We start from the raw sequence: 25,871 nt of genomic DNA, 5'->3' as shown, positions 1-25,871 counted from the left end.
GTCATTTTTTGTTCTGTTTGAGAAAAGGAAGGAACGAGAAAGTGTTATATAAGTATCAGATGTGTTTATACATCAAATTCTTAGTGTTTCAGCCACATTCAGGGCAATTCCAGAACAAAGAACAGAAACTGCATCCACAGCATCCATAAAGTCGACGATTATTGTGATGATTTGTGTTATTCACTGGGCACCATCTGTGTGCTCAGCACTGTTCAGAATATGCCAGAAAATGTAGTCCCTGAGCCAATGCATATAATGTGTAACTCCGGATAAGATGGCTCAGATATTTAAGTATGAAGTGTATAGTTATTGACCACACATGTTATCACATGTTCACTGTGATGTTAATATCTGCGGGTGGAGGCACTGATTGCAATAGAAGTTTTACTTGATTAAAGACTAGAAGATTTGACTCTCCAACTTTTTTTCAAGAGGAATAGCTGCCCAGAGCTCCTGTGCCTGTTTATTTTCCTTTCCTGCCTGCAGTGGTCCTGATATACCTCAGAAGTCTCAGTGTTTTCCCCCACCTTTGAAACAGGGAAATTTCTTGGTGTTTGGTTTAAAATATTCTCCTGTGAGAACTGCAACTCCAACACTGCAGTGTTGTGTTTAAGACCCTTCTAGAAAGTAACTAGCCTTTAAACAGAAGTTAAAGCAGTGTTGCCAACTCTCATGATTTTGTCAGGAATCTCATGATATCTATTGTTTTCCTTAAAGCCCCAGCTCCTGGAGTCAAGTGATATGTGATAATTTCAGCCTTCATTCTGAAAAAAAAATGAAGTTTCTAGCCCTCATGGCTGTGAAGAAAGCTTCAAAATGTGACCCCAATGCACCTTCAAGGCTCAAAAAGCAGAATGTAAATTAAAAAAAACACCAAATCTATTATTTTTATACAATCTCATTATTTCTGGTGAGCCTATACTTGATTTTTGAACATTTGGGGTTGGGAGTACTATGAAAATCACTTGAAAATGTCAGTTTCATTATTGTTTAAAGTAATTTTCTAGTCTAGTAGTGGGGTAAAACCCCTAGAGCCCCAGGCAGGTGCAGTATAAACTCACAGGGCCTTGCCCTAATAGGATGTTTCCAAAAGTTAAATGATCTATTCCAGTGGTTCCCAAACTTTAACAACCTGTGAACCCCTTTCACTAAAATGTCAAGTCTCAAAAACCCCCTCATCAAAATGAATATTTCCAGGGATTTTCTCCTTTACCTGAGTATAAATTATAAAAACAGTGATCTTGAAAAAATAAAATTTGTTTTTATGCTTATAACACACAATTATTATTTATCATTACAGTATTTTTATTACATTATGAAAATGGCAACACTCTTCCAAGATCTCACTTTTGTAGCTTGTATCACTTTGAATAAGCCTGTTATAAGACAAGGCTCCTATGTTTCATCAAGGAGTATCAGATGTGAAACAGCATGAAGGTACTATATTTAAGAAACCAACTCAGAGTTCCTCCTGAACAAGCATTCAGGTCTTGAGCAGTCCAGGCAAACAACGCACATTACAACAAAGCTTAAACTTGTTCTTCATAATAATTTTAAAAACAATACTAGCTGCCTATTTAATTTTAAAAACAGCTAAAAATATCCACCTCCCTTTTCATTTCTTATAAGGAGTCTTGAAGTTTAAATCTTCTCAGTCTGCTAGATATGCTTGCTTTGATCTGCATTGCTCTTGGAAGTCCAGGGGCTCTGGGCTGCTGCCCAAGGTCCCTAGGGACAGCTCTGTCGGCCATTAGGGAATTTTTTCCTGAGAACCCCCTGTAACATTTCATGAACCCCAGTTTGGGAACCACTGATCTATTCCAAGCTTGATGAACTTCAAAAAGGTGATAGAAAGTAATCTAGATTTTTCTACAATTGTTTTAATTGTTGTATTCAAGAGTTAGTAACAAAGTAAGAATATACATTAAATTTTTAAACCTAACCAGTGTCCCTTAAGTGAATTGACACAAGATGACAGAATATGTTAGTATTAGAGTTGAGTGGGTCTAATATTTATTTAATTTTCTTTCTTTATATAGGTATTAGAAATTATTATCTGACAGGAGCACTGTGTCTAAGTTGCAAAAAGAAAAGGAGTACTTGTGGCACCTTAGAGACTAACCAATTTATTTGAGCATAAGCTTTCGTGAGCTACAGCTCACTTCATCGGATGCATTCGATGAAGTGAGCTGTAGCTCACGAAAGCTTATGCTCAAATAAATTGGTTAGTCTCTAAGGTGCCACAAGTACTCCTTTTCTTTTTGCGAATACAGACTAACAAGGCTGTGTGACCTGGGGGTAATTGTCTGATCCTTTGGGATTGGTGAAGCTCACATTTGGTGAATTGGGTTTTCTGTAACCTCTCACTGTATTATACCTGTTTGTCTGGATGGGAAACAAAGGCTGGAATGCCTAAAGGGGACTATATCTGGCTTCTTGTTAACCAGTGTGGTGCTACAGAAGCTCTTTCATTACTGGTTTGGTGAATCTAACTATAGAATAAACCACCAGTTTCTGGGGTGTGCCTGCCCTGTTTCTTGCACTCTGCCCTGTTTCTTGTGCTTATTCTCAGTGTGGTCCATTCTAGGCACTGGTCACAGTCAGAAATGCCTGTCTCCATTTTCTTCCATTGATTGGGGCAAATACATGAATTTCATGACAGACAACATGCCATGCATGTTTTATATCAGCTGTTAAGGGGGAGCAAGATCACCCACGCTCTATAACGAAGCAGTGAGGCTCTGGAATTGGTGCACTGGAAATCTCAGTAGTTTACCTTCTGGGCGTGCAAAATATCACAGCAGATGCCCTTAGCAAGGCACTTTTCACAGGATCACAAATTGGAAATAGATTCCATTACACTCCACCACATATTCGATGTTGGAGAGTCCCACAGATAGACCTGTTTGCCACAGTCAAGAACAAGAAGTCTGACCAGTTCTGTTCGAGAGGTGGACTGGGTTGCCACTTCCTTGCAGATGCCTTTCTCATGGTCCACCCTGCTTACTGTTTGTTAACCAATCCCCTTCAAACTGTCATAAACATACAGCTAAAGGTAGCATAAAATCCCTCCTGGGTAGCTGTACTGAATCTTTACCTGTAAGGGGTAAGAAGCTCAAATAACCTAGTTTGCACCTGACCAAAAGGGCCAATGATGAAAGCAGATACTTTCAAATTGTTTGTGCTCTCTTTGCTTGTTCCCTCTCTGGACGGGGAGAGAGAGACCAGGCAGGAAATATATCTCCTGAAAACATACCTGAAATGAGCATCTAAGATTACAAAAATTGTAAGTAATGGCAAGCAAATGCATTAGATTATCTTTTGTTTTAGCTTGTGAATTTTCCCTATGCTAAGAGTGAGTTTTATTCCTGTTTTTTTTGTAACTTTGAAGCTGATCCTAGAGGGGAATCCTCTGTGTTTAAAATCTTTTTATTACCCTGTAAAAAGTACCTTCCATCCTGATTTTTGCAGGTGTAATTCTTTTACTTTTTTTAAATAAAATTCTTCTTTTAAGAACCTGATTGATTTTCAGTGTCCTAAAACCTAAGGGGTTTGGTCTGTGCTCACATTTTACCAATTGGTGAGGATATCATTCTCAAGCCTCCCGAGGAAAGAGGGTGAAGGGCTTAGGGGGTCTTTCATGCGGATCTCCACTTCTGCACCCCAGAGTTCAGATGGAGAGGGAACGCTGACACAAACCATCCCCCATCTTCTCTCTCCAGATGCCGGTGAAATTCTTCACCCCAACCTCGAGGTTCTTTGGCTCAAGGCATGGCTGATTCACGGTTTGCAGAGTTAGAAACAACCTGTTGTGAGGATGTAAGGAGAGTGCTATTACATAGTAGGAAACAATCCACTTGTAATAAGTACCTGCAAATGTGGAGGAGATTCAGTCACTGGTGTGACCTAAGACATTGCTCATCTACATCCTCTCTGCTGTCAGATATACTAGATTACATCTTAGAGCTAAAAATGTCGAGGATGTCCCTAGACTCTGTTAGAGTACACTTGGCAACTATTACGGCCTTCCATCCTATGTTGGAGGGTTTTTCCATGTTCCCTCATCCTACAGTGATGAGGTTTCTCTAGAAATTGGGGAACGGCTTTCCACAAATCAGATTCCCGACTCCAGTTTGGGACCTCATCTTGGCACTTAGATGCCTTATTATGTCTTCCTTTGAACTTATGGCTACCTGCTCCCTTCTAAACTTGTCTATGAAAACAGCCTTTCTCGTAGACATTATTTCTCAGCTCAAAGAGTTGGAGAGAGAGGGGGTCTGATGGCATATCCCCCCTTCATGGTATTTTTTTAAGGATAAGGTCATGTTGCAACTGTACCGCAAGGTCTTACCAAAGGCATCCTTGTACTTCCACATAAACCAACCTATTCACCGCCCAGTTTTCTTCCCTGAACCACACCTGGATAAGGGAGATGCAGCATGACATACACTCAGTGTCAGAAGGGCATTAGCCTTTTACCTAGACAGGACTAAGCCCTTTAGGAAATCTCCAAGATTGTTTCTTTCCTTTGCAGACAGAACTGAGCAGGGCTTAAATTCAGCAGGCGCTATCCGGAGCAAAGCTCCAGTAAATATTTTCAACCCCCCTGGAGTTTTTATAGGATGTGGGGGGAGGGGGACGGACCTCTGGGAAATACTCTATGAGGATTTAAGCCCTGTCCATCATCCAAATCATATTACTTTTATCCACTATATGAAACAGCTTTAAAAGTAGTTCTTTCATCAGTGGATTGCTACATTGATTTGGGCTGCAGAGGTTCAATTCCATTCAAACCCATCTTGTGAAATCATTCTTAAAAGAGTTGCTGTTAATCCAAAGCAGCAATTTAATGTTATATTGCATCCCTCCCCCTACTACTTCCCTTTCCAATTCAGAGCAGGAAACGTTTGGACAGAATTCAACATTCTCACTTTCTGGATAGACTCTCAAGGAATGAGGAGGCACTTGAATTCCCCCTATATGTCATTTATTTTCCCCTAATGGCTAGAAAAACACTGGTGAAGTCCATGTAACTTACAATAGAATGCACCTTAAAAAAAAAAAAAGGCAATCATATTCCATTCCCTAAAAACAGTCCAGCAAAATTTGACCTGACTTAGGCAGGATGTTTTTTCTCCCACTGTGGTTTGTATATTTACTATCTTCCTCTCATCCTATCTTTATTAAATATATCAGAACCTGAGGACTGAGACCAGAATTGGGGAAGGGCCAAAGAAAAGTATCTAAGAGAGGGGAGGCATCAGGTGTGCAAGATATGAATTTAAACAGACTGAGAAAACAGCAGAAGCAGCTGCGAGCAGGAAGGCCTCAGGTATCTGGTAAGTGTCTGGTAAAAACAGCTTTCATAGCAAATAAATCATAGAAATTAGAGTTAAGAAAGATATAGTGGGTCATCCAGTCTATCCCCATGAGCAAAGACAGATTGTTCCCTATGGTACTTCCTCCAGTGCTTTTGTCCAGTCTAGTTTAAAAATCTTTTCTCTCTGGTATAACCAATATCCTAAACTTCAAATAAGTTTAGGAGACCGAGCTTTTATCTGTTATATAGTACTGTGGATTAGCACCTATAAGCGTAAGTGCAGTATTCCATGGTAACCAACACAAGGATACACTTTAACCTGAGGAATAAACATTACACAAACATCCTAACTAAACAACAAGTCTACTTCCTCCCAGGTAAGAGGAAGTAGACTTACTTACAGAATATGGGTTAAACTCAAAGAAGGTTATAATATCTTTCTAGAAATGTATTCTAAATTCTTATTATTTTTTTAGCAACCAAAACTATGCTAGGCACTTTACAAAACAAATGGGAGAGACAAGGCACTTGTTCAAAGAGCATGTCATCTGAGGCCCAGCTCCGACAATCAGATCCTGAGGCGTGAAAGGGTATACCCATTGGGCCCTGTGTGGCCAGAGGGTTCCATCCATTTGGATCCAGTTGCAGGATCAAGGCCTCATATTGGACCTCATGCTACCTCTAAATTCTACCTTTTCTTTCTTTTTCTTTTTTAAAGCAGCATCTTTCATGAATGTTTCAAATTCTTTTCCCTCAAGAGGTTTTAGCCATGAAATCAATATATGTGAAAGATTTTGCTTCAGATCACATTTAACATTTCAATAGTCCCTTTGACCTTCTTAAATATCTAGGCTGTTCTCTCCACAACTTGCAATCCCTCTTGTCATTTTTAGAATGAAATATACAAATGGCATTTTATAAATTGGACTAGGCCATTCATCAAGCTTTCCTTTAAGTGACCATAGATGGTAGTTGAGGATAAGGAATATTAAACTCAGCAGTACAAAATAACAGATGACTTGATGGTTGGGTGTGCCCACCAATCCCCCCAAAATCACTTCCACAATTTGGAAGGTTGGATGACACCACTGAGGTCAAGCGCATAAGAAGCTCGTCCAGATTCTGGGATATGTAAATGTCTCATATGACACTCCAGTAGTTATTATTAAAAAATGCTGCTGAGTTGGATTTAGCAATTGGAAGAAAGTGAAAGGTATAATTCTAATTTTTGTTATATTTGACTCCTTTGTGCTTTACTGAATCATTACATCATAGGATCTATGTTCTTCACAGACACTGAAGTTTTGAAATAACATGTATATTAATATCTACAAAATTGTTATATATAGATAAGAGGAGGCAGCATGGGTTGGTGGTTGTTAGAGAGCTTATTCCTTCACTCTCCCACTTCCCTGGTCCTTCTCGCATGAACAGAGAGCAACAATACCCGAAGTCCAAAGGTGCAAACAATTCGATGTTTATTGGGATGAACTTCCAGCAAGCTTAAATACAAGTTCCTTTTTCCTTATTTTCAAATCCCAACTTACTTCCTGTTTGCCCCTAATTTATATAGTAATATTCTTAGCTATACCTTAACCAATCATTCTACTGAAATTTAACTAACCAATCCTAACATATTGTAACATGATTAGCTAACCAATTATATCCCACCACAATAATTAGATTACACCCAGCAAAATTAATTATACAGCAGACAGAAACAATCACAGAACCAGACAGAGATTATACAGACAAACAATAGCAAAGTGGGAACTATAATGACAAAACAATACAGAAGTGAGGATTTCACATCCCAGCTATTGATAAGTGAGTTCTTGCCAGACAGGATGCTATCAAACTAAGTTTCCTTTTACATTTTCTAGGCACTTCCCTTTCTCTGGAGGTGATAGGAATACAATCCTGTCCTGATAGTGCCTGACAGCCCAATAGCACCTTATTTCAATGTGACTAGTTTGGAATGTGAGGATGTGACTGTTCGCTTCCTAGCTTATGGCTGCCTCTGCTGCTTAGCCAAAGGCCTTAGCCTAAGAACAGGGCCTCAGACTGTCACAGTAAGAGAAGGACCTTACACTGGCAGACAGTGATTTTGATTCTTTCTTTTATACCTCTAACTAGCCAAGTGATAAGAATACACCTAAATTCTTAAAGTACAGGCCTTTACAGACAGGCCTGAATATCTATATCCTAACAGTGGTCAGAGCTCTGGAGTGAAAGCCTCTTGGCCTGCATCTATTCCTGACATTGAAAGATTTGTTTTATGACCTTAGGCAACACACTCCACTTCTTGGTGCTTTAGTTTCTTCACCATTGAGGATAACCATATTTCCCTTCCTCCTGGGATTATGAGTCTTAATTAACTATTGTAAAGTGCTGTGAGCTCCTGCACATGCAAGGATCCCTAGAAGTATGTGTTATTTATTATTATTTGGATATTTCCTCCTGAATTAATCTCATGCCTGAACCTAAATCTTTGGAAGTATTTCTAACACAATCCACATGCAAAATCTCCCATTTAGCTCAAGGACTCCAGATCAGGACCATGAGGTGATGCTCTCTGGACAATTATATCTGATACCACTAAAGGCTCCTTCATCCAAAACCCCTGCGTAGTCACAGGAGTTGCAGTGTGGGATCAGACCAGGGCTTAAATTCAGCTGGAGCTGTCCAGAACAGAGCTCTAGTAAATATGTGCAACCCTCCTGGAGTTTTCTTAGCATGTTGCCAGGGGAGGGCAGTGTAGGGGGGGGGAAGAGGACATAGAGGAATCTGGGAAATACTCTATCAGAATTTAAACCCTGGAATTAAGGGATCTCCAATTTCCAAGCAAAGACTTTCTAGATGGATATCTGGCTGCATTATCTATTGCTATCAGTCTCATGACCTTCAACCTCCTTCTAGAGTGTTAACACACCCTTCAGTAGCCTTTCTTAAGAATGTTCCTGTCACGGACATATGTAGAGCTGCAACCTGGATCTCCATTCCTACTTTTTCTGAACACTATGCAGTTACTCAGGCCTCAGCCTCAGATGCAGTGTTTGGCTCTATTGTACTGTCTTCAATTTTGGACTTGACTCCAAAGCCCCACACCTCCATAGAGAGTACTGCTCAGTGATTACCTAGAGTGAAGCACCCATAGGGACATTACTCAAAGAAGTGAAGGTTTGTCACATTGTGCAGTAACTGCGTTCCTTTGAGATGTGGGTACTCTACTACTCACCCTCCTCCCCTCTGCTTCAGAGTTCTTTGCCATGGAGTTTTGCATCAGAGAAGGAACTGAGGGCAGCTCACCCATGCAACTCTATACAGACACAGTGCAGAGCACGAGGCTTCATGGAGCACATGTGCAGACTGAATAGGCACGGCTACCTAAAATCTCTGATCTGAGGCACATGGAGCACATATTCACCTCAGTGGAGCACTCACGAGGACACACACCTTGAATAGGGTTGCCAATGTTCTTATTGCACAAAATCAAACACCCTTGCCCCGCCCCCTGCCCCACCCTTTCTCTGAAGCCCTGCCCCCTCCCTCCGGGACCCCTCCCTCCATCGCTCGCTCTCCCCCACCCTTATTCACTTTCATGGGCTGGGGAAAGGGGTTGGTATGTGGGAGAGGGTGAGGGCTCCAGCTGGGGGTGCGGGCTCTGGAGATAAGGGGTTTGGGGTGTAAGAGGGGGCTCTGGGCTGGGGCCGAGGAGTTTAGAATGCGGGAGGGGGCTCAGGGCTGGGGCAAGACGTTGGGGTGCAGGAGCGGGTTCGGGGTGTGGGCTCCAGGAGGGAGTTTGGGTGCGAGAGGGGGCTCTGATCTGAAGCAGGGGATTGGGTTTTGGGTGGGGGCATGGGGTGCGGGGTCTGGGAGGGAATTAGGATGTGGGAGGGGGCTCTGACCTGGACAGGAGGTTTGGGGTTCAGGCTTCAGCCTGGTAGTGCTTATCTCAGGCAACTCCCAGTCCGCAGTGCAGCGGGGCTAAGGCAGGCTCCCTTCCTGCCCTAGCTCTGTGCTGCTCCTGGAAGCAGCTGGCATGGCTGCCGTGGTTCCAGGCCAATGAAAACAGCGGAACCAGTGCTCAGGCAAGGACAGAGTGCAGAGCTTCCCTGATCGCCCCTGCTCCTAGGGGCCGCAGAGACATGCCATCTGCTTCCCGCAGCTGCGCGGAGCTAGGGCAGGCAGGGAGCCTGCCTTAGCCCCGCTGCGCCGCCAACTGGACTTTTAATAGCCCGGTCAGCAGTGCTGACCGGAGCCACCAGGGTCCCTTTTTGACAGGGCATTCTGGTTGAAAACTGGACTCCTGGCAACCTTAATTCTTGAAGAACCAGTTACTGCACAGGGTGAGTAGCCTTCTCTTATGGCTCAACCATACGCTTGGACACATGTACAGTTATAGTGTATTCTCACCTTAAGGGTTGGCTACTTTAGTTATCTACGTAATGTTTCACTGGGTCCAGATAATGTTGTTTCTGCTAGTATTTTGTTCTTTTCATACTCTCTGAATTTTAGTTGTTGTCAAGAGCAACAGATTATATACCTCCTGAGTCATAAAGTATGATGTCTGAATTTTGTTTAAGTTCCTTAAAGCTGTTTTTATTCCACGTGAAATCATCAAGTGTCCAATTTTCAAAGTCTTCTATGAAGCAAAGAGACTACAAGGTGTGTATGTAGGAGGATGTTGTATGCATGTATCTTTGCGTGTTCTTATGTATGTGTATTTGCATGTATGCATGTATCCATTTTTGTATTTCTGTGCTTGTCTTCATCTGTGCATGTATGTACCCATCTGTGATTATGCACGTGGCATATGTACACTTTTATGTGGGTGTGTGTGCATACATATGTTTGTGTGCACTCACGTGTGCGTGTGTGTGCTTGTGCATTTGTCTGCGTGTTTATCACTGTGACTGTGCAGAAGTGTGCATGTGAGCACCTGTACAAGTCCTTGTGAATTTGGGTATGTTTTTTGTGCATGTTGATAAATGCAAACTAATGCACATTGGAAAACATAATCCCAACTATACATATAAAATGATGGGGTCTAAATTAGCTGTTACCACTCAAGAAAGAGATCTTGGAGTCATTGTGGATAGTTCTCTGAAAAAATCCACTCAGTGTGCAGCGGCAGTCAAAAAAGCGAACAGAATGTTGGGTGTCATTAAGAAAGGGATAGATAATAAGACAGAAAATATCATATTGCCTCTATATAAATCCATGGTACGCCCATATCTTGAATATTGCTTGCAGATGTGGTCACCTCATCTCAAAAAGGATATACTGGAATTCGAAAAGGTTCAGAAAAGGGCAGCAAAAATGATTGGGGTATGGAATGACTTCCATATGAGGAGAAATTAATAAGACTGGGACTTTTCAGCTTGGAAAAGAGATGATTAAGAGGGGGATATGATAGAGAGCTATAAAATCATGACAGGTGGGGAAAAAGTAAATAAGGAAGTTTTATTTACTCCTCATAACACAAGAACTAAGGGACACCAAATGAAATTAATAGGCAGCAGGTTTAAAACAAACAAAAGGAAGTATTTTCTTCATACAACGCACAGTCAACCTGTGGAACTCCTTGCCAGAGGATGTTGTGAAGGCCACACCTAAACAGAGTTAAAAAAAGAACTAGATAAATTCATGGAGGATAGGGCCATCAATGGCCATTAGCCAGGACGGGCAGGGATGGTATCACTAGCCTCTGTTTGCCAGAAGCTGGGAATGGGCAACAGGGAATGGATCACTTTATGATTAGCTGTTCTGTTCATTCCTTCTGGGGCACCTGGCACTGGCCACTGTTGGAAGACAGGATACTGGGCTAGATGGACCTTTGGTCTGACCCCCCGTATGGCCGTTCTTATGTGCACATTTGTCTTGTTAGAAAAAAATGTTGTGTTGGTATTGTTTAAATGTGTTTAATTCATTGTTTTAATAATGTATATAAGATAAAGGTTATGTAAATCACTGGCTCTAATGAAATCCAATACGGAGTATATCATCTGTGACCCCTGGACTCCATCTTTGTAAGCAAATTTGTTTACAGCTTAGACACTGGAGCTCCCTGGCTCAAACCAGACAGAACCAGTTTTTCCTGCCAAAACCAACCCCCAACACTCTATTCCATCAGAACTTTTCCCGCCTTAAAGATTATATAAGATCTTGCTCAGCGCCTGCACGGGGCTGTCCATTCCAGTGGCAGCGTGCGCACGGTTGGGTCTTCCCAACGTTCCAGAGCTAGCGAGAAGAACATCATCTATCCTGAAGCAAGACAGAGAAAGGAGGGGCCTGTCATCATCATCATTCCCGCCACAGCAAAACCATCTTACCTGTGAGGGAATCCTGCAACTTTCCTGGTGTCCATCATCCCAGAAGGTCTCCCCGCCTGCGACAAAGTCCACCAGTTGTCAGGACTCCCCAGTGGTCCTCTTCAAAGGCTCCCAATCAGCCAGAGAGTTGAAGGCCCTAGGCCTCGCGTCGGTGCATAGCATCCGCTGTGCCTGAATATAGTAGGAGAGGTTTCTGTATCGGGGTTTCATTTATTATTTTTCTGAACACCAAGGGAGGTTTTGCGGGTCTGAGCTTCAAGCTCCTAAAGCCAGTCACTGTTTCATTGTATTGGTTAGGTTTGTATTTCTTCTCCCCCCCCACCCCCATTTCTCCCAGTTTTCTGTACCTTTACCCTGAATACACTTACCTTTGTTTGCACCATATCACCTTGTCTTCTCTTTATTTTATTTACGTTACACAGGGAGGGCGGGACACCCTTACTGTAAATTAATCCACTGGCGACAGATACAGGAGGGAGTCGAGTCTGCACCTTCGGAGAAAAGGGGCTTTCCTTTTATCTCCCCTTTACCAGTTCGAAAGTTTTCCTTTCTGAAGCGTTGCCTTATTCCCCCTGAGGGAACACTCTCTGTGTGTGGAGAGGAGCATGCGTCTGAGCCACACACGAAGGTATCTGCTTCTTTCGGAAACGCTTGTGTCCACGCCAATACAGTCGGCTAGACTTGAATAGTGGGTGTTCACGCACGTGCATATGTGTTTGCATGTGCGTGCGCACGTGTTGTGGTGTGTGCACAGGCGTAGGTGTGAGTGTTGCTGGCCTCTACTCGGGACACGTATCTCTTTGTTGCAGACACGCCGGGAATTACAGTTACACGCACACGCTCCCCAGGCTCCCGCCTCCCGCTCCCCTTTGGGTCAACAACGGCCCCGCAGCGTGGCTGGCGCGCGTCGGCCGCCGGAGGGCGCTGGAGGCGAGCGCGGCGCTCTAGGCCGCTGCGCTCAGCCGGGCTGGCTCTATGGTGCTCACTCTGCGAACCCCGCGGCCCCCGCCCCACCGCGGTCACACCATCCGCCCGCCGGCCGCGGCGCTGCGTCAGCCGGACAAGATGGAGACCGCCGAGGAAGGTAACGCGCTCGCTGGCCGCGATCACCCCTCCCCGGGCGCGAGGGCCAGGCGGGTAGGGGTCCCGGGGGGGGGTGTTACACGCGGGAGGGGCCGCCCCCAACCCCGCGTCTGGGGCTGCAGGTGCCTTGCGGCGGCAGCGGGAGGACAGGGCGGGTGGGGGAGGTGTCCGTGCCGTTGTGCGCGTGGGGGGTCTGGGCAGTGTCTGGGGCGGCGGTGCGTGGAGTGGAGGGGGTGCCGGGGGGGGCGGCGCGTGCGGGGGAGGGGGTGTCTCTTATGTAACCGCTGCGGCGTTGGGGGTGAGTCCGGAGCCGGCGCTTGGGGGGGCTGCAGGCAGCGGGGCCCACCGACGCTGAGCCGTGCCGGGCTCGGGGCCGGGTGGGCGGGGCGGCCGGCCGGGGGCGCGGCTCGCCGTGCGGCGGGATCCCGCGGCCGCAGGGTTTATTGTGATGCCCAGCTCCCCGGTGCGGCGGGCGCTGCTGGCGGTCAAAGGGCGCTGGGCACTTGGGCGGAAAACTCCGCTTGTCGCGGAATGGGCGCTGGGCCGCTTTCAGTTCCCTCGGCAGCGCAGCAAAGTCTCTCTGCCTGAAGGAGGGGAAATCTCGTGTAAGAGGTGCCGCTGTCCACTGTCAGACGTGTGTATTCACATCTCACCTATTCTCAGACGTGTGTATTCACATCTCACCTATTCTCGGCCCCCCAAATATCTTGTGATAGGGAAAAGTACTTGGTGCATCTTTACTTACGGCTTTTGGGAAAAGCTAAATGTATTCTGTGTAATTCTTAAAAGTGAAAGATGATTTGGAAGGCCTGTTTCTTTTAAATACAAATCTTGGGTAATGTCAACAATATAAGTGGTTAGGGCTCTCAGCCCAGAGGTGGCAGATCCATGTCCAGATCCCTTTTCCTCAGCAGGAAGAGGGGAGACTGGAACTGGTGGTTTCCCATGTCCTCAGTGAGTAAGTACCCTAACTACTGGGCTAAAGTTTATAACATAGGGGCCTCCTCTTTGGCTGTTCTGTGTGATGTTAGGCAGCCTCTGAGTGAGCGTGCCTAGTGGATCTGGCCCTACAGATATAGCAGCAACCATATTGGGTTAGGCCAGCGTCTCGAGCCCCAGGGTCCTGTCTTCTGTCAGTGGCCAGTACCAGATGCTTCAGGGGGAATGAACAAAAAATGGCAATTTGTCCTATGTCACCCATGCCCTGCTTCTGGCAATCAGAGATTTAGGGGAACACACAGCATGGGGTTGCATCCCTGACCATCATGTTTAATAGCCATTGATGGGCATATCTTCCATGAACTTATCTAATTATTTTTTGAACCCAGTTATACTTTGGGCTTCCTCAATATCCCCAGCAAAGAGTTCCACAGACTGATCGTGTGTTGTGTGAAGTAGTACTTCCTCATGCTTGTTTCAGATCCGCTGCCTATTCATTTCATTGGCTGACCTCTTAGTTCTTGCGTTTTGTGAACCAGTAAATAACTTTTCCCTATTCACTGTCTTCACGCCATTCATGATGTTATATATCTCTATCATATTTCCCCTTAGTCATCTCTCTTCTAAGCTGAATAGTCCCATTTTTTAAAATTTTTCCTCCTGTCGAAGCTGTTCCATACCCCTAATAATTTTTTATTTGACCATAAGCTTTCGTGAGCTACAGCTCACTTCATCGGATGCATTCAGTGGAAAATACAGTGAGGAGATTTATATACACACAGAACATGAAAAAATGGGTGTTATCATACACGCTGTAAGGAGAGTGATCACTTAAGATGAGCTATTACCAGCAGGAGAGCGGGGGGGGGGGGGGGGGGAAAGAAAACCTTTTGTAGTGATGATCAAGGTGGGCCTGTATTTTCCACTGAATGCATCCGATGAAGTGAGTTGTATCTCACGAAAGCTTATGCTCAAATAAATTGGTTAGTCTCTAAGGTGCCACTAGTACTCCTTTTCTTTTTGCGAATACAGACTAACACAGCTGCTACTCTGAAGTCTAATAATTTTTGTTGCCCTTCTCTGTACCGTTTCCATTTTTTGAGATGAGGCATCCAGAACTGCATGCGGTATTCAAGGTGTGGGTGTACTGTTTAAGCTGATTTAAATGATACATTACATACCACAATTACTATAGTAGTTCTGCAATTTTATATTTGAATTTCTTCAGAATTCTTGAGTGAATACCACCTGATCCTGATGACTTATTGATGTTTAATTTATCAGTTTGTTCTAAAACGTCCTCTGACTCCTTAGCCTGGGACAGTTCCTGAGACTTGTTGCCTAAAAAGAATGGTTCAGATGTAGGAATCTTGCTCATATCTTCTGCAGTGAAAACCAATGCAAAAAATTCATTTATCTTTTCTGCAAGGGCTTTGTCTGCTGTGAGTGCTTCATTAGCACCTTAATTGTCCAGTGGTTTTTTGGTAGGCTTCCTGCAGCTGATATATTTTTGCTATTTACTTTTTAAACTTATTATTCTCTCAAAAAATCAGTTAAATTGCTGGTGAGGGTTGAGGTTTGAGGTTGTGAAAAAGTGTAATAAAGAAGACCTGTAAATTTGCACAAAAGAAAAAAATGTAGTTAAGGTATTTGTTGACAACCCTACAAAAATCAAGACAAGAGGCACTAGTTTTCATTTTTCTTCATGAATGTTGGGCCTACTTATTGCACACTGACGTTGACAGCATGAAGGCTGTCATTTTGAGGTAATGTAATCATGTATTTTATATTTCAGTTTCTTGAAAAAAAAGCATTAGAAAACTGGGAAATAAAATAAAATAGATACAGTCTACAACTTCCTGCAATTACTTTATCAAACAGGAGTAGGTGACTATCAGTGGATCTGCACTTCATGGTCGTGCCCTTCTTTGTTGTTGACTCGATGCATTCAGCACTTAATGCTAAAGTCAGACTCTTTAGAATCAGTTAAAAGCGCACTTGCAAATGTTAAATAACTGCTTAGTCTTTTATACTGTCTTCATAATGGCCATATCTATTTTTGGACTTGTGATGAGGTGCACTGCAAATTTATCTTAAGTTTCAGCTGATTGTTTAGAACAGTAATGTTATTTTTTAGTATGGGATTCTCTCAGAGCAAAGAGAAAATGTTACTGCACTAGATTTTTTTAGTAGTGAAATAAACAAGCCTCTAGATAAAAGAGAATACATTGAATTGAGTCAAGTCAGAGGCCAGATCTACGCTAGAAAAATTACCGATTGCTGACACCAGTTGTCAGCAGCAGGTCCAACACTGGTTAAACTGCACAGCTTAATTTGCATTTGGAGAACAGGACACAGAGTGTTCAGCACCATTTGAGAAAACCCTGGTTAAGACTTTCTTGGAATAAATTTCATTTTATTCATTGTTTTCTGAAATGGTGTTGATCATGAAAAGCCATGTTCTAAACTTGCAGTGTGCTGCTGATACCTCTTCTCAGCAACAGGTAATTTTTCTAGTGTGGACCAGGCCAGACTGGCTAGTTCTTTAGTACACTGAGAATCATTAGGGCTGTTTCAGTAGGCCTCTGGAATACAGTATATAGGTTATGTCTAGTATGTTTGTATGTTACTCTGGAGCTTTATTTGCCCTCAAACTCTACAGTTGCTCTGAAGGCCTATCCAAAAAAAACACTTAGAGATTTTGCCCTCTCCCTCAAAGCTAGGACTTTGGCGCTCAGACCCTGGCATCCATCTTTCATTTCCAGGGAGTTTCCCTTTAAGAGTCTTCAGCTTCCTCCAGAAATAACTCATCAACAACTGTAGAGTCTGATAGCATCATGAGGGTATGGAGACTAGCTAGGCTTCCTCTCACTGCCCTGCAAAGCCAGGAGGACTTCAGGTGAACATGGCCCAAACAGCCTCTCCTTTTCCCAGGAGCACCATGGCAGTGCCTTTACAGCCTCAGTAGCCTTATTATGGCTTCATTTCTGGACTCTGAGCATCATGGGGTTGGGAGACTAACTGGGGTGGGAAGGGTGTGGAAAAGGGGGGTGATTTGGGGTCAGAGAATGAGCAGACCTGAACGACAGTTTCGCGACCTCAGACCATAGTGGCATCAGAACATATGCTCCATAACTGAGCAAAGGATTTGCTGCTCAGTAGCACCTGACATGTTTATGGATTCACCTCTGCTAATTGGGTAGCAGCAGAGTGTGTCAGAAACCTCAGAAACATTGGTTGCCTTCCTGCTGCACCCAATGGAGGTTGGGGCTTATATACAGAATAGGGTCTGAGAGACTCATGGAAATAGTTGTTTTAGGGAGGTGGGAAGCTATTAGTGCTAGCAATGGAGTATAGCCTCCTGAGGAGGATAAACAAAATAATAGGCAGCAAGCCCATTCCTGATGGCGGAGTGTGTAAATGTTGAAGGAGCTGAGGGGATACACCTGATAGGGATAGAAATTGTATGGTGGGCCATGAATGCTCACAAAATTGGGGTTGGAGTGTGGGCTCTGGGGTGGGGCTGGGGATGAGGAGTTTGGAGTGTCGGAGGATGCTGTGGGTTGGGACTAAGGGGTTCGGAGGGCGGGAAGGGGATCAGGGCTGGGGCAGGGGTGCAGGTTCCGGCTTGGGGTGCAGGCTCTGGGGTGTGGCTGGGGATGAGAGGTTGGGGGTGCAGGAGGGTGCTCCAGGCTGGGATTGAGGGGTTTGGAGAGCGGGATGGGGCTCAGGGCTGGGGTTGGGGTATGGGGAGAGGCTCGGGGGGTGCAGGCTTCGAGCAGTGCTTACCTTAAGTGGCTCCTGGAAGGAGTTGCATGTCCATTCTCCAGCTCCTACGTGGAGGTGTGGCCAGGCAGCTCTGCACGCTGCCCCATCCGCACGCACAGCACCTCTAGCTCCCATTGGAGCGCGTAGGAGCCGGAGCGGGGCTATGCCGTGGCTTCAGGGAACCATGTGGTGCGGCCCCAGCGCCCTGGCTGGAGCGGGGCCTAGCTGCGTGGTGTGGCCCCCGACCCAGCACCCCAGCTGGAGGGGGCCGAACCGCGTGGTGCAGCTCGCGGGCCGGCTTAAAATGGCTCCGGGCCGTAGTTTGCCCACCCCTGTTGTAGTGTGATGAGATGCAATTGTGTTTGGGGTTTAAGGGGACTACTATAGTATATACAAAAGCATTAAATTTAACATTTGAACTTCTATAACACTTACAAGTGGCATTTTCTCACTCAGTTGTGGGGAATGGATGAGTGACTTTTTCAAGTCCTGGTTCACTCTTACAGTTATCAGTTTGCCCCCTGTGTTAACAGTATATTGGTATATGTTGAAATGTAATAGCTGATAACTCTTTAAAAGTTGGATTAAAACTGTAGTTAGCATTCTCTGATTATATCTTTTCTAAACACATGCTGTTAACGTCACGCTAATGAGCTATATCAGGGGTGTGCAAACTATGGCCTGGGGGCTGCATCCGTCCCTCCAGACAGTTTAATCCGTCCCTCAAGCTCCCACTAGGGAGCAGGGTCTGGGGGCTTGCCCCACTCTGGCGCTCCAGCCGGGGAGCGGGGTAGAGAGCTTGCCCCACTCTGCGTGGCATCTGGGGCATGTCGCCCCTCTGGTTCCTATGTGCAGTGGTAGCCAGGGGGCTCCACACCCTGCCCCGAGTGCCCCCCCCCCCGCAGCTCTCATTGGCCGGGAACCATGGCCAATGGGAGCTGCAGGGGCGGCGCCTGCAGACAGGGCCTGGCCATGCCTCCATATCGGAGCCGGAGGGGGGACATGTTGCTGCTTCTGGGAGCTGCTTGAGGTAAATATATTAATCTCCAACTTTAGGCATCAGGATGCCAAAGAGAGATTTCTCTAATGGGGGAAATAGTAGACTGAGGTGTTGTATGCAGAGAAAAATAGTTAGGCAATCTGGCTTTAACAACTTTTGTCAAGATAAAGAGCTATATACAGCATAGGTTTCCCTGCACATTGCGTGTAAACAGAGGGGAAGATGAGAACTATATACACAAGTAGAAAACTATACTTGTTAGGCAGCCAGAACTCATTTTGAATGTTGCAATGTATAGGCAATAATGGGTGTAATTCATTTCAGGTGGCTGCCCTCCAGAGACAGAATAGATTGAAGCTGACTGTTGCCTTTACAGTCTGGATTATGTTAGCCTAATATATGCGTATATATTTGGATTTCTACAATAATAAAAAACACCTATCCAAAAGTTCTCACCACCCTCTGACACAAGTTACGCAAACTTATTTTGACAGCCAGAAAGAAAATTCCTTAAAAAAACACACAATTCCACTCTCCCCTCACCCTCATAGATATAACTCCATCCTTTACAGCAACTTCCACAAATTCAGACGCATTGCAGCATGCCCTTCGGAGACTGTACTACCTCCAGCCTCCTTTCTTTGAAATCAAGGGAGAGATCTCTCCCAGCGCTATAAAAACCCACCTCCACGAGGGGAGTAGCTACCAGTGCTGGTGCACTGTCTACACTGCCACTTTACAGCGCTGAAACTTGCAGCACTCGGGTGTTTTTTCACACCCCTGAGTGAGAAAGCTGCAGTGCTGTAAAGTGGCAGTGTAGACAAGGCCTTAATAAACAAGCTGGTGCAAAATGTGGCAGCTTAAGTTTCTGAATTGATTTAAATTGTATCCCCATGTAGAGTGCATTGCAGTAATCCTGTCTTCAGGCGACAAAGATATGGATTAATATTTTGTTTAAGGATTGCAGTAGCACTTACAAGCCCCAAACAAAGCTAGGGTCCCATTGTACTAAACACTGTACAAACAAATTGTAAGCTTTTTGGGACAGGGACTGTCCCATATTGTCTAAATAGAACAAGTTAGACAGTGTGTGTGAGGGTACAGAGCGGTGAAGTGACTTGGTCATGGTCACACACTGTCAGAGCTAGGAGTAAAACCCAGGTCTCCTGACTTCCAGCCAAGTGCCCAATTCTTCAGACAGTGGTGCCCCCCTTCTGGGTTATTTTAGCAGGGTTGCAGCTGAAAAAAGTCACATTGCCCCATTCAGATGCATTTGTTTAAAAGTACTTTTGGACTCTGCTTCTGTGTTTTCACTCAGCCATAACTGAGGTTAAAACACAACAGCCAGGCTGCATGCCCATGGAATAAATGGCAGACAAATGTCCTTAATCGGCTGTGGACATCCGCTTCGCTATCATTTGGCTACTTCCCCTAATCTACCAACATTATTTCAATTTTATGTGGATTGAGTTTTAGTCACCCAGTTTTCATCTATGTCCCAATCTGACCCCAACATTGGGATAGGCATTCAACAGCAGTGATTGGATTGGGTAATTAAAAAAGCTGGATGTCATCAGTATATTAAATTACTACCTCAGAACTAAGCTTCTTAGGCTATGTCTACACAGCAGTGTAAGTCTTGGGTTAGTGCAGTGTTGCTCAAACTGGGAGTCCTGACCCAAAAAGGGGTTGCAAGGCTATTGTACAGGGGTCATGAGATCACAAAAAATATTACTGGAGGGAATGGGAGGGGGTACAGCAGCTGCCGCTCTCCGGCTCCTCAGCTCTGAAGGCAGCACCGCCACCAGCAGCGGCTCAGAAGTAAGGGTGGCAGTATCCTGAGTATGCTCCTATGAATACATACAGTAATTTGCTATCACTTTTTTTTTTTTTGGCGGGGGGCATTGTTACAGTCTGAAATATTTTCAAAGGGGTTTCCAGCAAAAAAAAAGTTTGAGAACCCCTGGATTAGTGGGACTCAAGTCAGCGGACTCATGTCAAGGAACCTGGGCTGAAGTGTCTACATTGCATTTTAACCCTACGTTAAGAATTTTTTGACTGTGCTCAAACCTAGCATCCACACTGCAGTGCACAGATCTGAGTCAAAGTAACCATATCCCAGCATATCTCGTTGCCCCCTCCCCCCAGTGTTGAGACTCTAGCCCAGGGGTTCTCAAACTGGGGGTCGTGACTCCTTGGGGTCCAAAGGTTATGTGTGTGGGGGTCTTGAGCTGTCAGCCTCCACCCCAAACCCTGCTTCACCTCCAGCATTTATAATGGTGTTTAAATATAAAAAAATGTGGTTTTAATTTATAAGGGGAGTCGCACTCAGAGGCTTGCTGTGTGAAAGGGGTCACCAAAACGCAAGTCTGAGAACCACTGCTCTAGCCCTAGGAACATAGAATCATAGAATATCAGGGTTGGAAGGGACCTCAGGAGGTCATCTAGTCCAACCCCCTGCTCAAAAGCAGGACCAATCCCCAATTAAATCATCCCAGCCAGGGCTTTGTCAAACCTGACCTTAAAAACCTCTAAGGAAGGAGATTCCACCACCTCCCTAGGCAACGCATTCCAGTGTTTCACCACCCTCCTAGTGAAAAAGTTTTTCCTAATATCCAACCTAAACCTCCCCCACTGCAACTTGAGACCATTACTCCTTGTCCTGTCCTCTTCTACCACTGAGAATAGTCTAGAACCATCCTCTCTGGAACCACCTCTCAGGTAGTTGAAAGCAGCTATCAAATCCCCCCTCATTCTTCTCTTCTGCAGACTAAACAATCCCAGCTCCCTCAGCCTCTCCTCATAAGTCATGTGTTCCAGACCCCTAATCATTTTGTTGCCCTTCGCTGGACTCTCTCCAGTTTATCCACATCCTTCTTGTAGTGTGGGGCCCAAAACTGGACACAGTACTCCAGATGAGGCCTCACCAGTGTCGAATAGAGGGGACGATCACGTCCCTCAATCTGCTCGCTATGCCCCTACTTATACATCCCAAAATGCCATTGGCCTTCTTGGCAACAAGGGCACACTGCTGACTCATATCCAGCTTCTCGTCCACTGTCACCCCTAGGTCCTTTTCCGCAGAACTGCTGCCTAGCCATTCGGTCCCTAGTCTGTAGCTGTGCATTGGGTTCTTCCGTCCTAAGTGCAGGACCCTGCACTTATCCTTATTGAACCTCATCAGATTTCTTTTGGCCCAATCCTCCAATTTGTCTAGGTCCCTCTGTATCCTATCCCTGCCCTCCAGCTTATCTACCACTCCTCCCAGTTTAGTATCATCCGCAAACTTGCTGAGAGTGCAATCCACACCATCCTCCAGATCATTTATGAAGATATTGAACAAAACTGTCCCCAGGACCGACCCTTGGGGCACTCCACTTGACACCGGCTGCCAACTAGACATGGAGCCATTGATCACTACCCGTTGAGCCCGACAATCTAGCCAACTTTCTACCCACCTTATAGTGCATTCATCCAGCCCGTACTTCTTTAACTTGCTGACAAGAATACTGTGGGAGACCGTGTCAAAAGCTTTGCTAAAGTCAAGAAACAATACATCCACTGCTTTCCCTTCATCCACAGAATCATGGTGCATGTGGGAAAACTATACTGTCTACATTCATGGACAGGCTTGGATACTATTCCAACCAAATGACATTGACATAAATGGTATTATGTGCTTCGGGGTGGGAAGGGAAACTGGCTCATTTTGGGAGGAGAGAGGGTGGGGGGACAGTGCTTGTGAGAGGGAGTGGTCTTGATTGCCATGTAATGTGATGGAAAATAAATGTGTGGTTGGGGGTGGGGTGGGGAGTAGCACAATGGCTTTGTGATATGGCTTGACCATATCGGTCTTCACTGAAAACCCTGGAGGCTCTCTAGTAGTGTGCTTGTGCAAGCTGAAGATCACTCGCTCTTCAGGAGGAACACCCTTAGTGGGATATATACTGCATCAGTGTCACCACCCCATTTAAAGTCTTCTAACCCTGGCTCAGCTGAACACTGGAGCTCCCATGTTCAACTGATGGTGCTTCTTACTCCCACTTTTCTAACAAGTCTCCAGAAGCAGCCAACATGGGTGACCCACTAGTCTGCTTAATAATCAAAGTTTTCATTTGTTGGCAATCCCCCACCAAGGGCCCCAGAAGTAGCTACTTCCTTCCATGCTCCATTCTGACCAGAGTGTGTGTCCCTGACCACATGACCCAGTGGGGGATCATTGCTCTCCTCCCAAAGATCCCATCCCTTAAAACACACACACACCAGCCTGGCTGTGGAGTGGTGAAGGACTTGGGGTGCAGTGTGCTCCAGCACCCCCAGGCAATTCCTTATCCCTGTCTTCACACTAAAGGCTGCAGGGAAGTTTTGGGGCTGGCTCCCTCTCACCGCCCTCACAGTGCATGAACTCAGGTGCCCCTGCACATGCGGCCCCAGCAAGGGCAGGGGGAGCCCGGAAGCAAGAGCCAGAGAGTGGAGTGGGGACCAAGCAGTGCCCTGTGGATAGTATTGCCAGTTTTGGTTTGATATATTCCTGGACGTATTCATCGCATGACACAATCTTTAATTAAATATTCATCTTTAATTCCTGAAAAAAGAAAAGGAGTACTTGTGGCACCTTAGAGACTAACCAATTTATTTGAGCATGAGCTTTCGTGAGCTACAGCTCACTTCATCAGATGCATACCGTGGAAACTGCAGCAGACTTTATATATACACAGAGAATATGAAACAATACCTCCTCCGTGGGGTGGGAGGAGGTATTGTTTCATATTCTCTGTGTATATATAAAGTCTGCTGCAGTTTCCACGGTATGCATCTGATGAAGTGAGCTGTAGCTCACGAAAGCTCATGCTCAAATAAATTGGTTAGTCTCTAAGGTGCCACAAGTACTCCTTTTCTTTTTGCAAATACAGACTAACACAGCTGTTACTCTGAAACCTTTAATTCCTGGAGACTCAAGGACAGTAGTGGAGGGTTGGCAACCCTATGCAGTGGAGCCAGTGATGAACTGCCAAAATCTTAACAGCTGGTTCCCTATAAAAAGTTCTGATTTAAGGGATGTGCCTCTGTCCTGCCCCCTCCCATTCCATCCTGCCCCCCAGGCTCCATCCTGCCCCCCCATCTCCCCAGACTCTCTCCTACCCCCTCCCACCCACCCCAGTCTCTGTCCTGCCCCCCTGTCCTCCCCAGGCCTGTTCTCCATCCCAGGTGCCAGCTGGTGGCACAGGAGTCCTGTAGCCCTTGCATCAGTGGGGTTGCTCCTGGCATGTGGGGCAAAGGCTGCCATCTGCCCAACTCCCCAGTGCGGGATGTGAGCGCCCCCGAGCAGCAGAGGCTGGACAGCCCCACAGCGCAGGAGCGGGAGAGACATGGGGGCTCACCCCAACACGCCCAAGACAGCCTCCAGCCATGGCACCAGCCAGCCCTGCCCGGCTCCTGGGGCAGAGGAGGAGGCTGCTGCCAGGGGTCTGGCTCCCCGGCTGTATGCAGCGCCCAGTCACATGGTGCCTGATCTCCCTGCCCAGCACAGCCAGTCGTGCTTCCTGGGCGAGGCAGGAAGCAGCATGGAGCTCGGCCGCGGCTGCTGAGCGAGGTGGCATTGGATCGGCCTCTGCGTGCGGGGCCCTGGAGCGGCTGTCCATATGGCTGTGCAGTGCAAGTATCAGCCGCAGCCCGGCCCCTGTCCCGAGACAGGATGTGGGGCCCCGCAGCCCTTCCATAGCCCCACGCCCCCAAACAGTGCTGCTCCATGCACCCCACTCTAGCACCGAGCCCCTTCTCCAACAGCCCCCTTCTATAACACTGAGCCCTCCCTAGCGCCATGAGTTGGGGCCCCCTTGGCCTGGGGGGCTGTCCCAGCCGAGCCCCAGCCTGGCTGGGACTTTCTTGGGCGGCGACTGCCTACCCAACCCCACCGCCCGCGCCCCCCCCCCCCCCACGTTCCCTGACCGCCCCCTCGGAACCTCCAACCGCTCCCTGCCCCTTATCCAATCCCTTCTCCCAGCCCCGGCCCGGCCCCCTTACCATGGCCCCTTATCCAATCCCTTCTCCAATCCCTTCTCCTGGCCTGGCCCCCTGACCATGGCCCCTTATCCAATCCCTTCTCCCGGCCCGGCCCCCTGACCATGCTGCTCAAAGCGGCAGGAGCTGCAGAGTTGCCCAGGAGTGGTCCAGAGCACTGGTGCCAGCGGCGTGGCATGCTGAGGCTCTGCGAGAGGAGGGAAGGCAGGAGAGGGGCCGGGGGAGCCGTAACAACCGATTCTAAAACTGCTTCTAAATTTAACAACCGGTTCGCGTGAACCACTGAGTGGAGCTCCCAGCTCAGCCTAGCCTGCGGAGGGATGACCCCCAATATCCCGACAGCCAGGAGTCACCTCTGGCCTGGCAACTTTGCCACCTGCTCCAGGCAAGCGCTGCACAGCAGCAAGGAGGAGCAGGAGCTGGAGTCGTCATTGCAGGAGGAGCAGGAATGGGGACCATGCTTGGCCAGGCAGTAATGATGCTCCCTGCAGTGCTATTACTCTGCCACCAGTAAGGGTGCGATATATCTGGAGGACACCCGGAACCCAAGTCAAGCCAAGGCCACATGTACATAGGAAAGCAGTAGGACTCAGACCCTTGGCCCTAGCTTGACTCGGGTCCTGAGACCCTGCAGGGTCCTGAGCCCTAGGTTAGTACAATTGCAGTGTGGACGCAAGGGGGGTTTGCCTTGAGCTTAGGCTCAGACCTGGGCTTATACTGCTGTGTAGACATACCCTTGATGGCCCCCTATGCTTGTTCAACAGGAATGGGAGAAAAGGGAATCCTCTAGAACGGGTGGGCAAACTATGGCTTGCGGGCCGGATCCAGCCTGCCAGCTGTTTTAAGCTGGCCCTCGAGCTCCCGCTAGGAAATGAAGTCTGGGGTTTGCCTCGCTCCAGTCAGGGCGCAGGGTTGGGGGCCACTCCACACGGCTCCCGGAAGCAGCGGCACGGCCCCCCTCCAGCTCCTCCGTGCTCCAGTGGCCTCCTCCGTCACTCCAATGGGAGCTGCAGGGGTGGTGCCTGCGGATGGGGCAGCATGCAGCAGAGCCGCCTGGCCATGCCTCCACATAGCAGCTGGAGAAGGGACATGCTGCTGCTTCCAGCAGCAGCTTGAAGTAAGTGTCGCCCAGAGCCTGCACCCCTGAGCCTCCCCCAACCAGAGCCCTCACCCCCTTCTGCACCCCAACCACAATTTTGTGAGCATTCATGGCCCGCCATACAATTTCTATTCCCCGATGTGGCCCTCAGGCCAAAAAGTTTGCCCACCCCTGCTCTAGAACATCTTAGCAGTGCCCACAGGGAGGAGGAGCAATTGTTCTACACCATCTTCTGAGAAAACTCAGGTAAGTAAGTATAACTTTCTTATTAAGAGCAACACAATCCCCTCCCATTGCTGTCCACAG

At 46.7% G+C, this 25,871-nt stretch overlaps 1 protein-coding gene and 1 long non-coding RNA gene across 4 annotated transcripts in view; one reads left to right on the top strand and one right to left on the bottom strand.

Annotated features, from left to right (window-relative positions):
- Nucleotides 1-10,772: 10,772 nt before the first annotated feature.
- On the bottom strand, nt 10,773-12,524 carry LOC125632005 (uncharacterized). Its single transcript, XR_007355135.2, has 3 exons — nt 12,024-12,524; nt 11,656-11,826; nt 10,773-10,935 (listed from the first exon to the last, which is right to left on the bottom strand). It is a non-coding gene; the product is annotated as an uncharacterized LOC125632005 (long non-coding RNA).
- Nucleotides 12,525-12,615: 91 nt separating this feature from the next.
- Nucleotides 12,616-25,871, top strand: part of MARCHF6 (membrane associated ring-CH-type finger 6) — a 120,006-nt gene continuing 106,750 nt past the window's right edge. For all 3 annotated transcript variants that reach the window (XM_048839584.2, XM_048839585.2, XM_048839582.2), the window contains exon 1: nt 12,616-12,739. In XM_048839584.2, coding sequence (XP_048695541.1) covers nt 12,631-12,739 — 109 coding nt within the window. In that variant the 5' untranslated portion in view covers nt 12,616-12,630. The remainder of the gene's footprint in view (nt 12,740-25,871) is intronic.

The sequence above is a fragment of the Caretta caretta genome, chromosome 2 (genome assembly GCF_965140235.1).
Source record: "Caretta caretta isolate rCarCar2 chromosome 2, rCarCar1.hap1, whole genome shotgun sequence".
NCBI lineage: Eukaryota > Metazoa > Chordata > Testudines > Cheloniidae > Caretta > Caretta caretta.
This window is presented reverse-complemented; position numbering and strand designations above follow the sequence as displayed.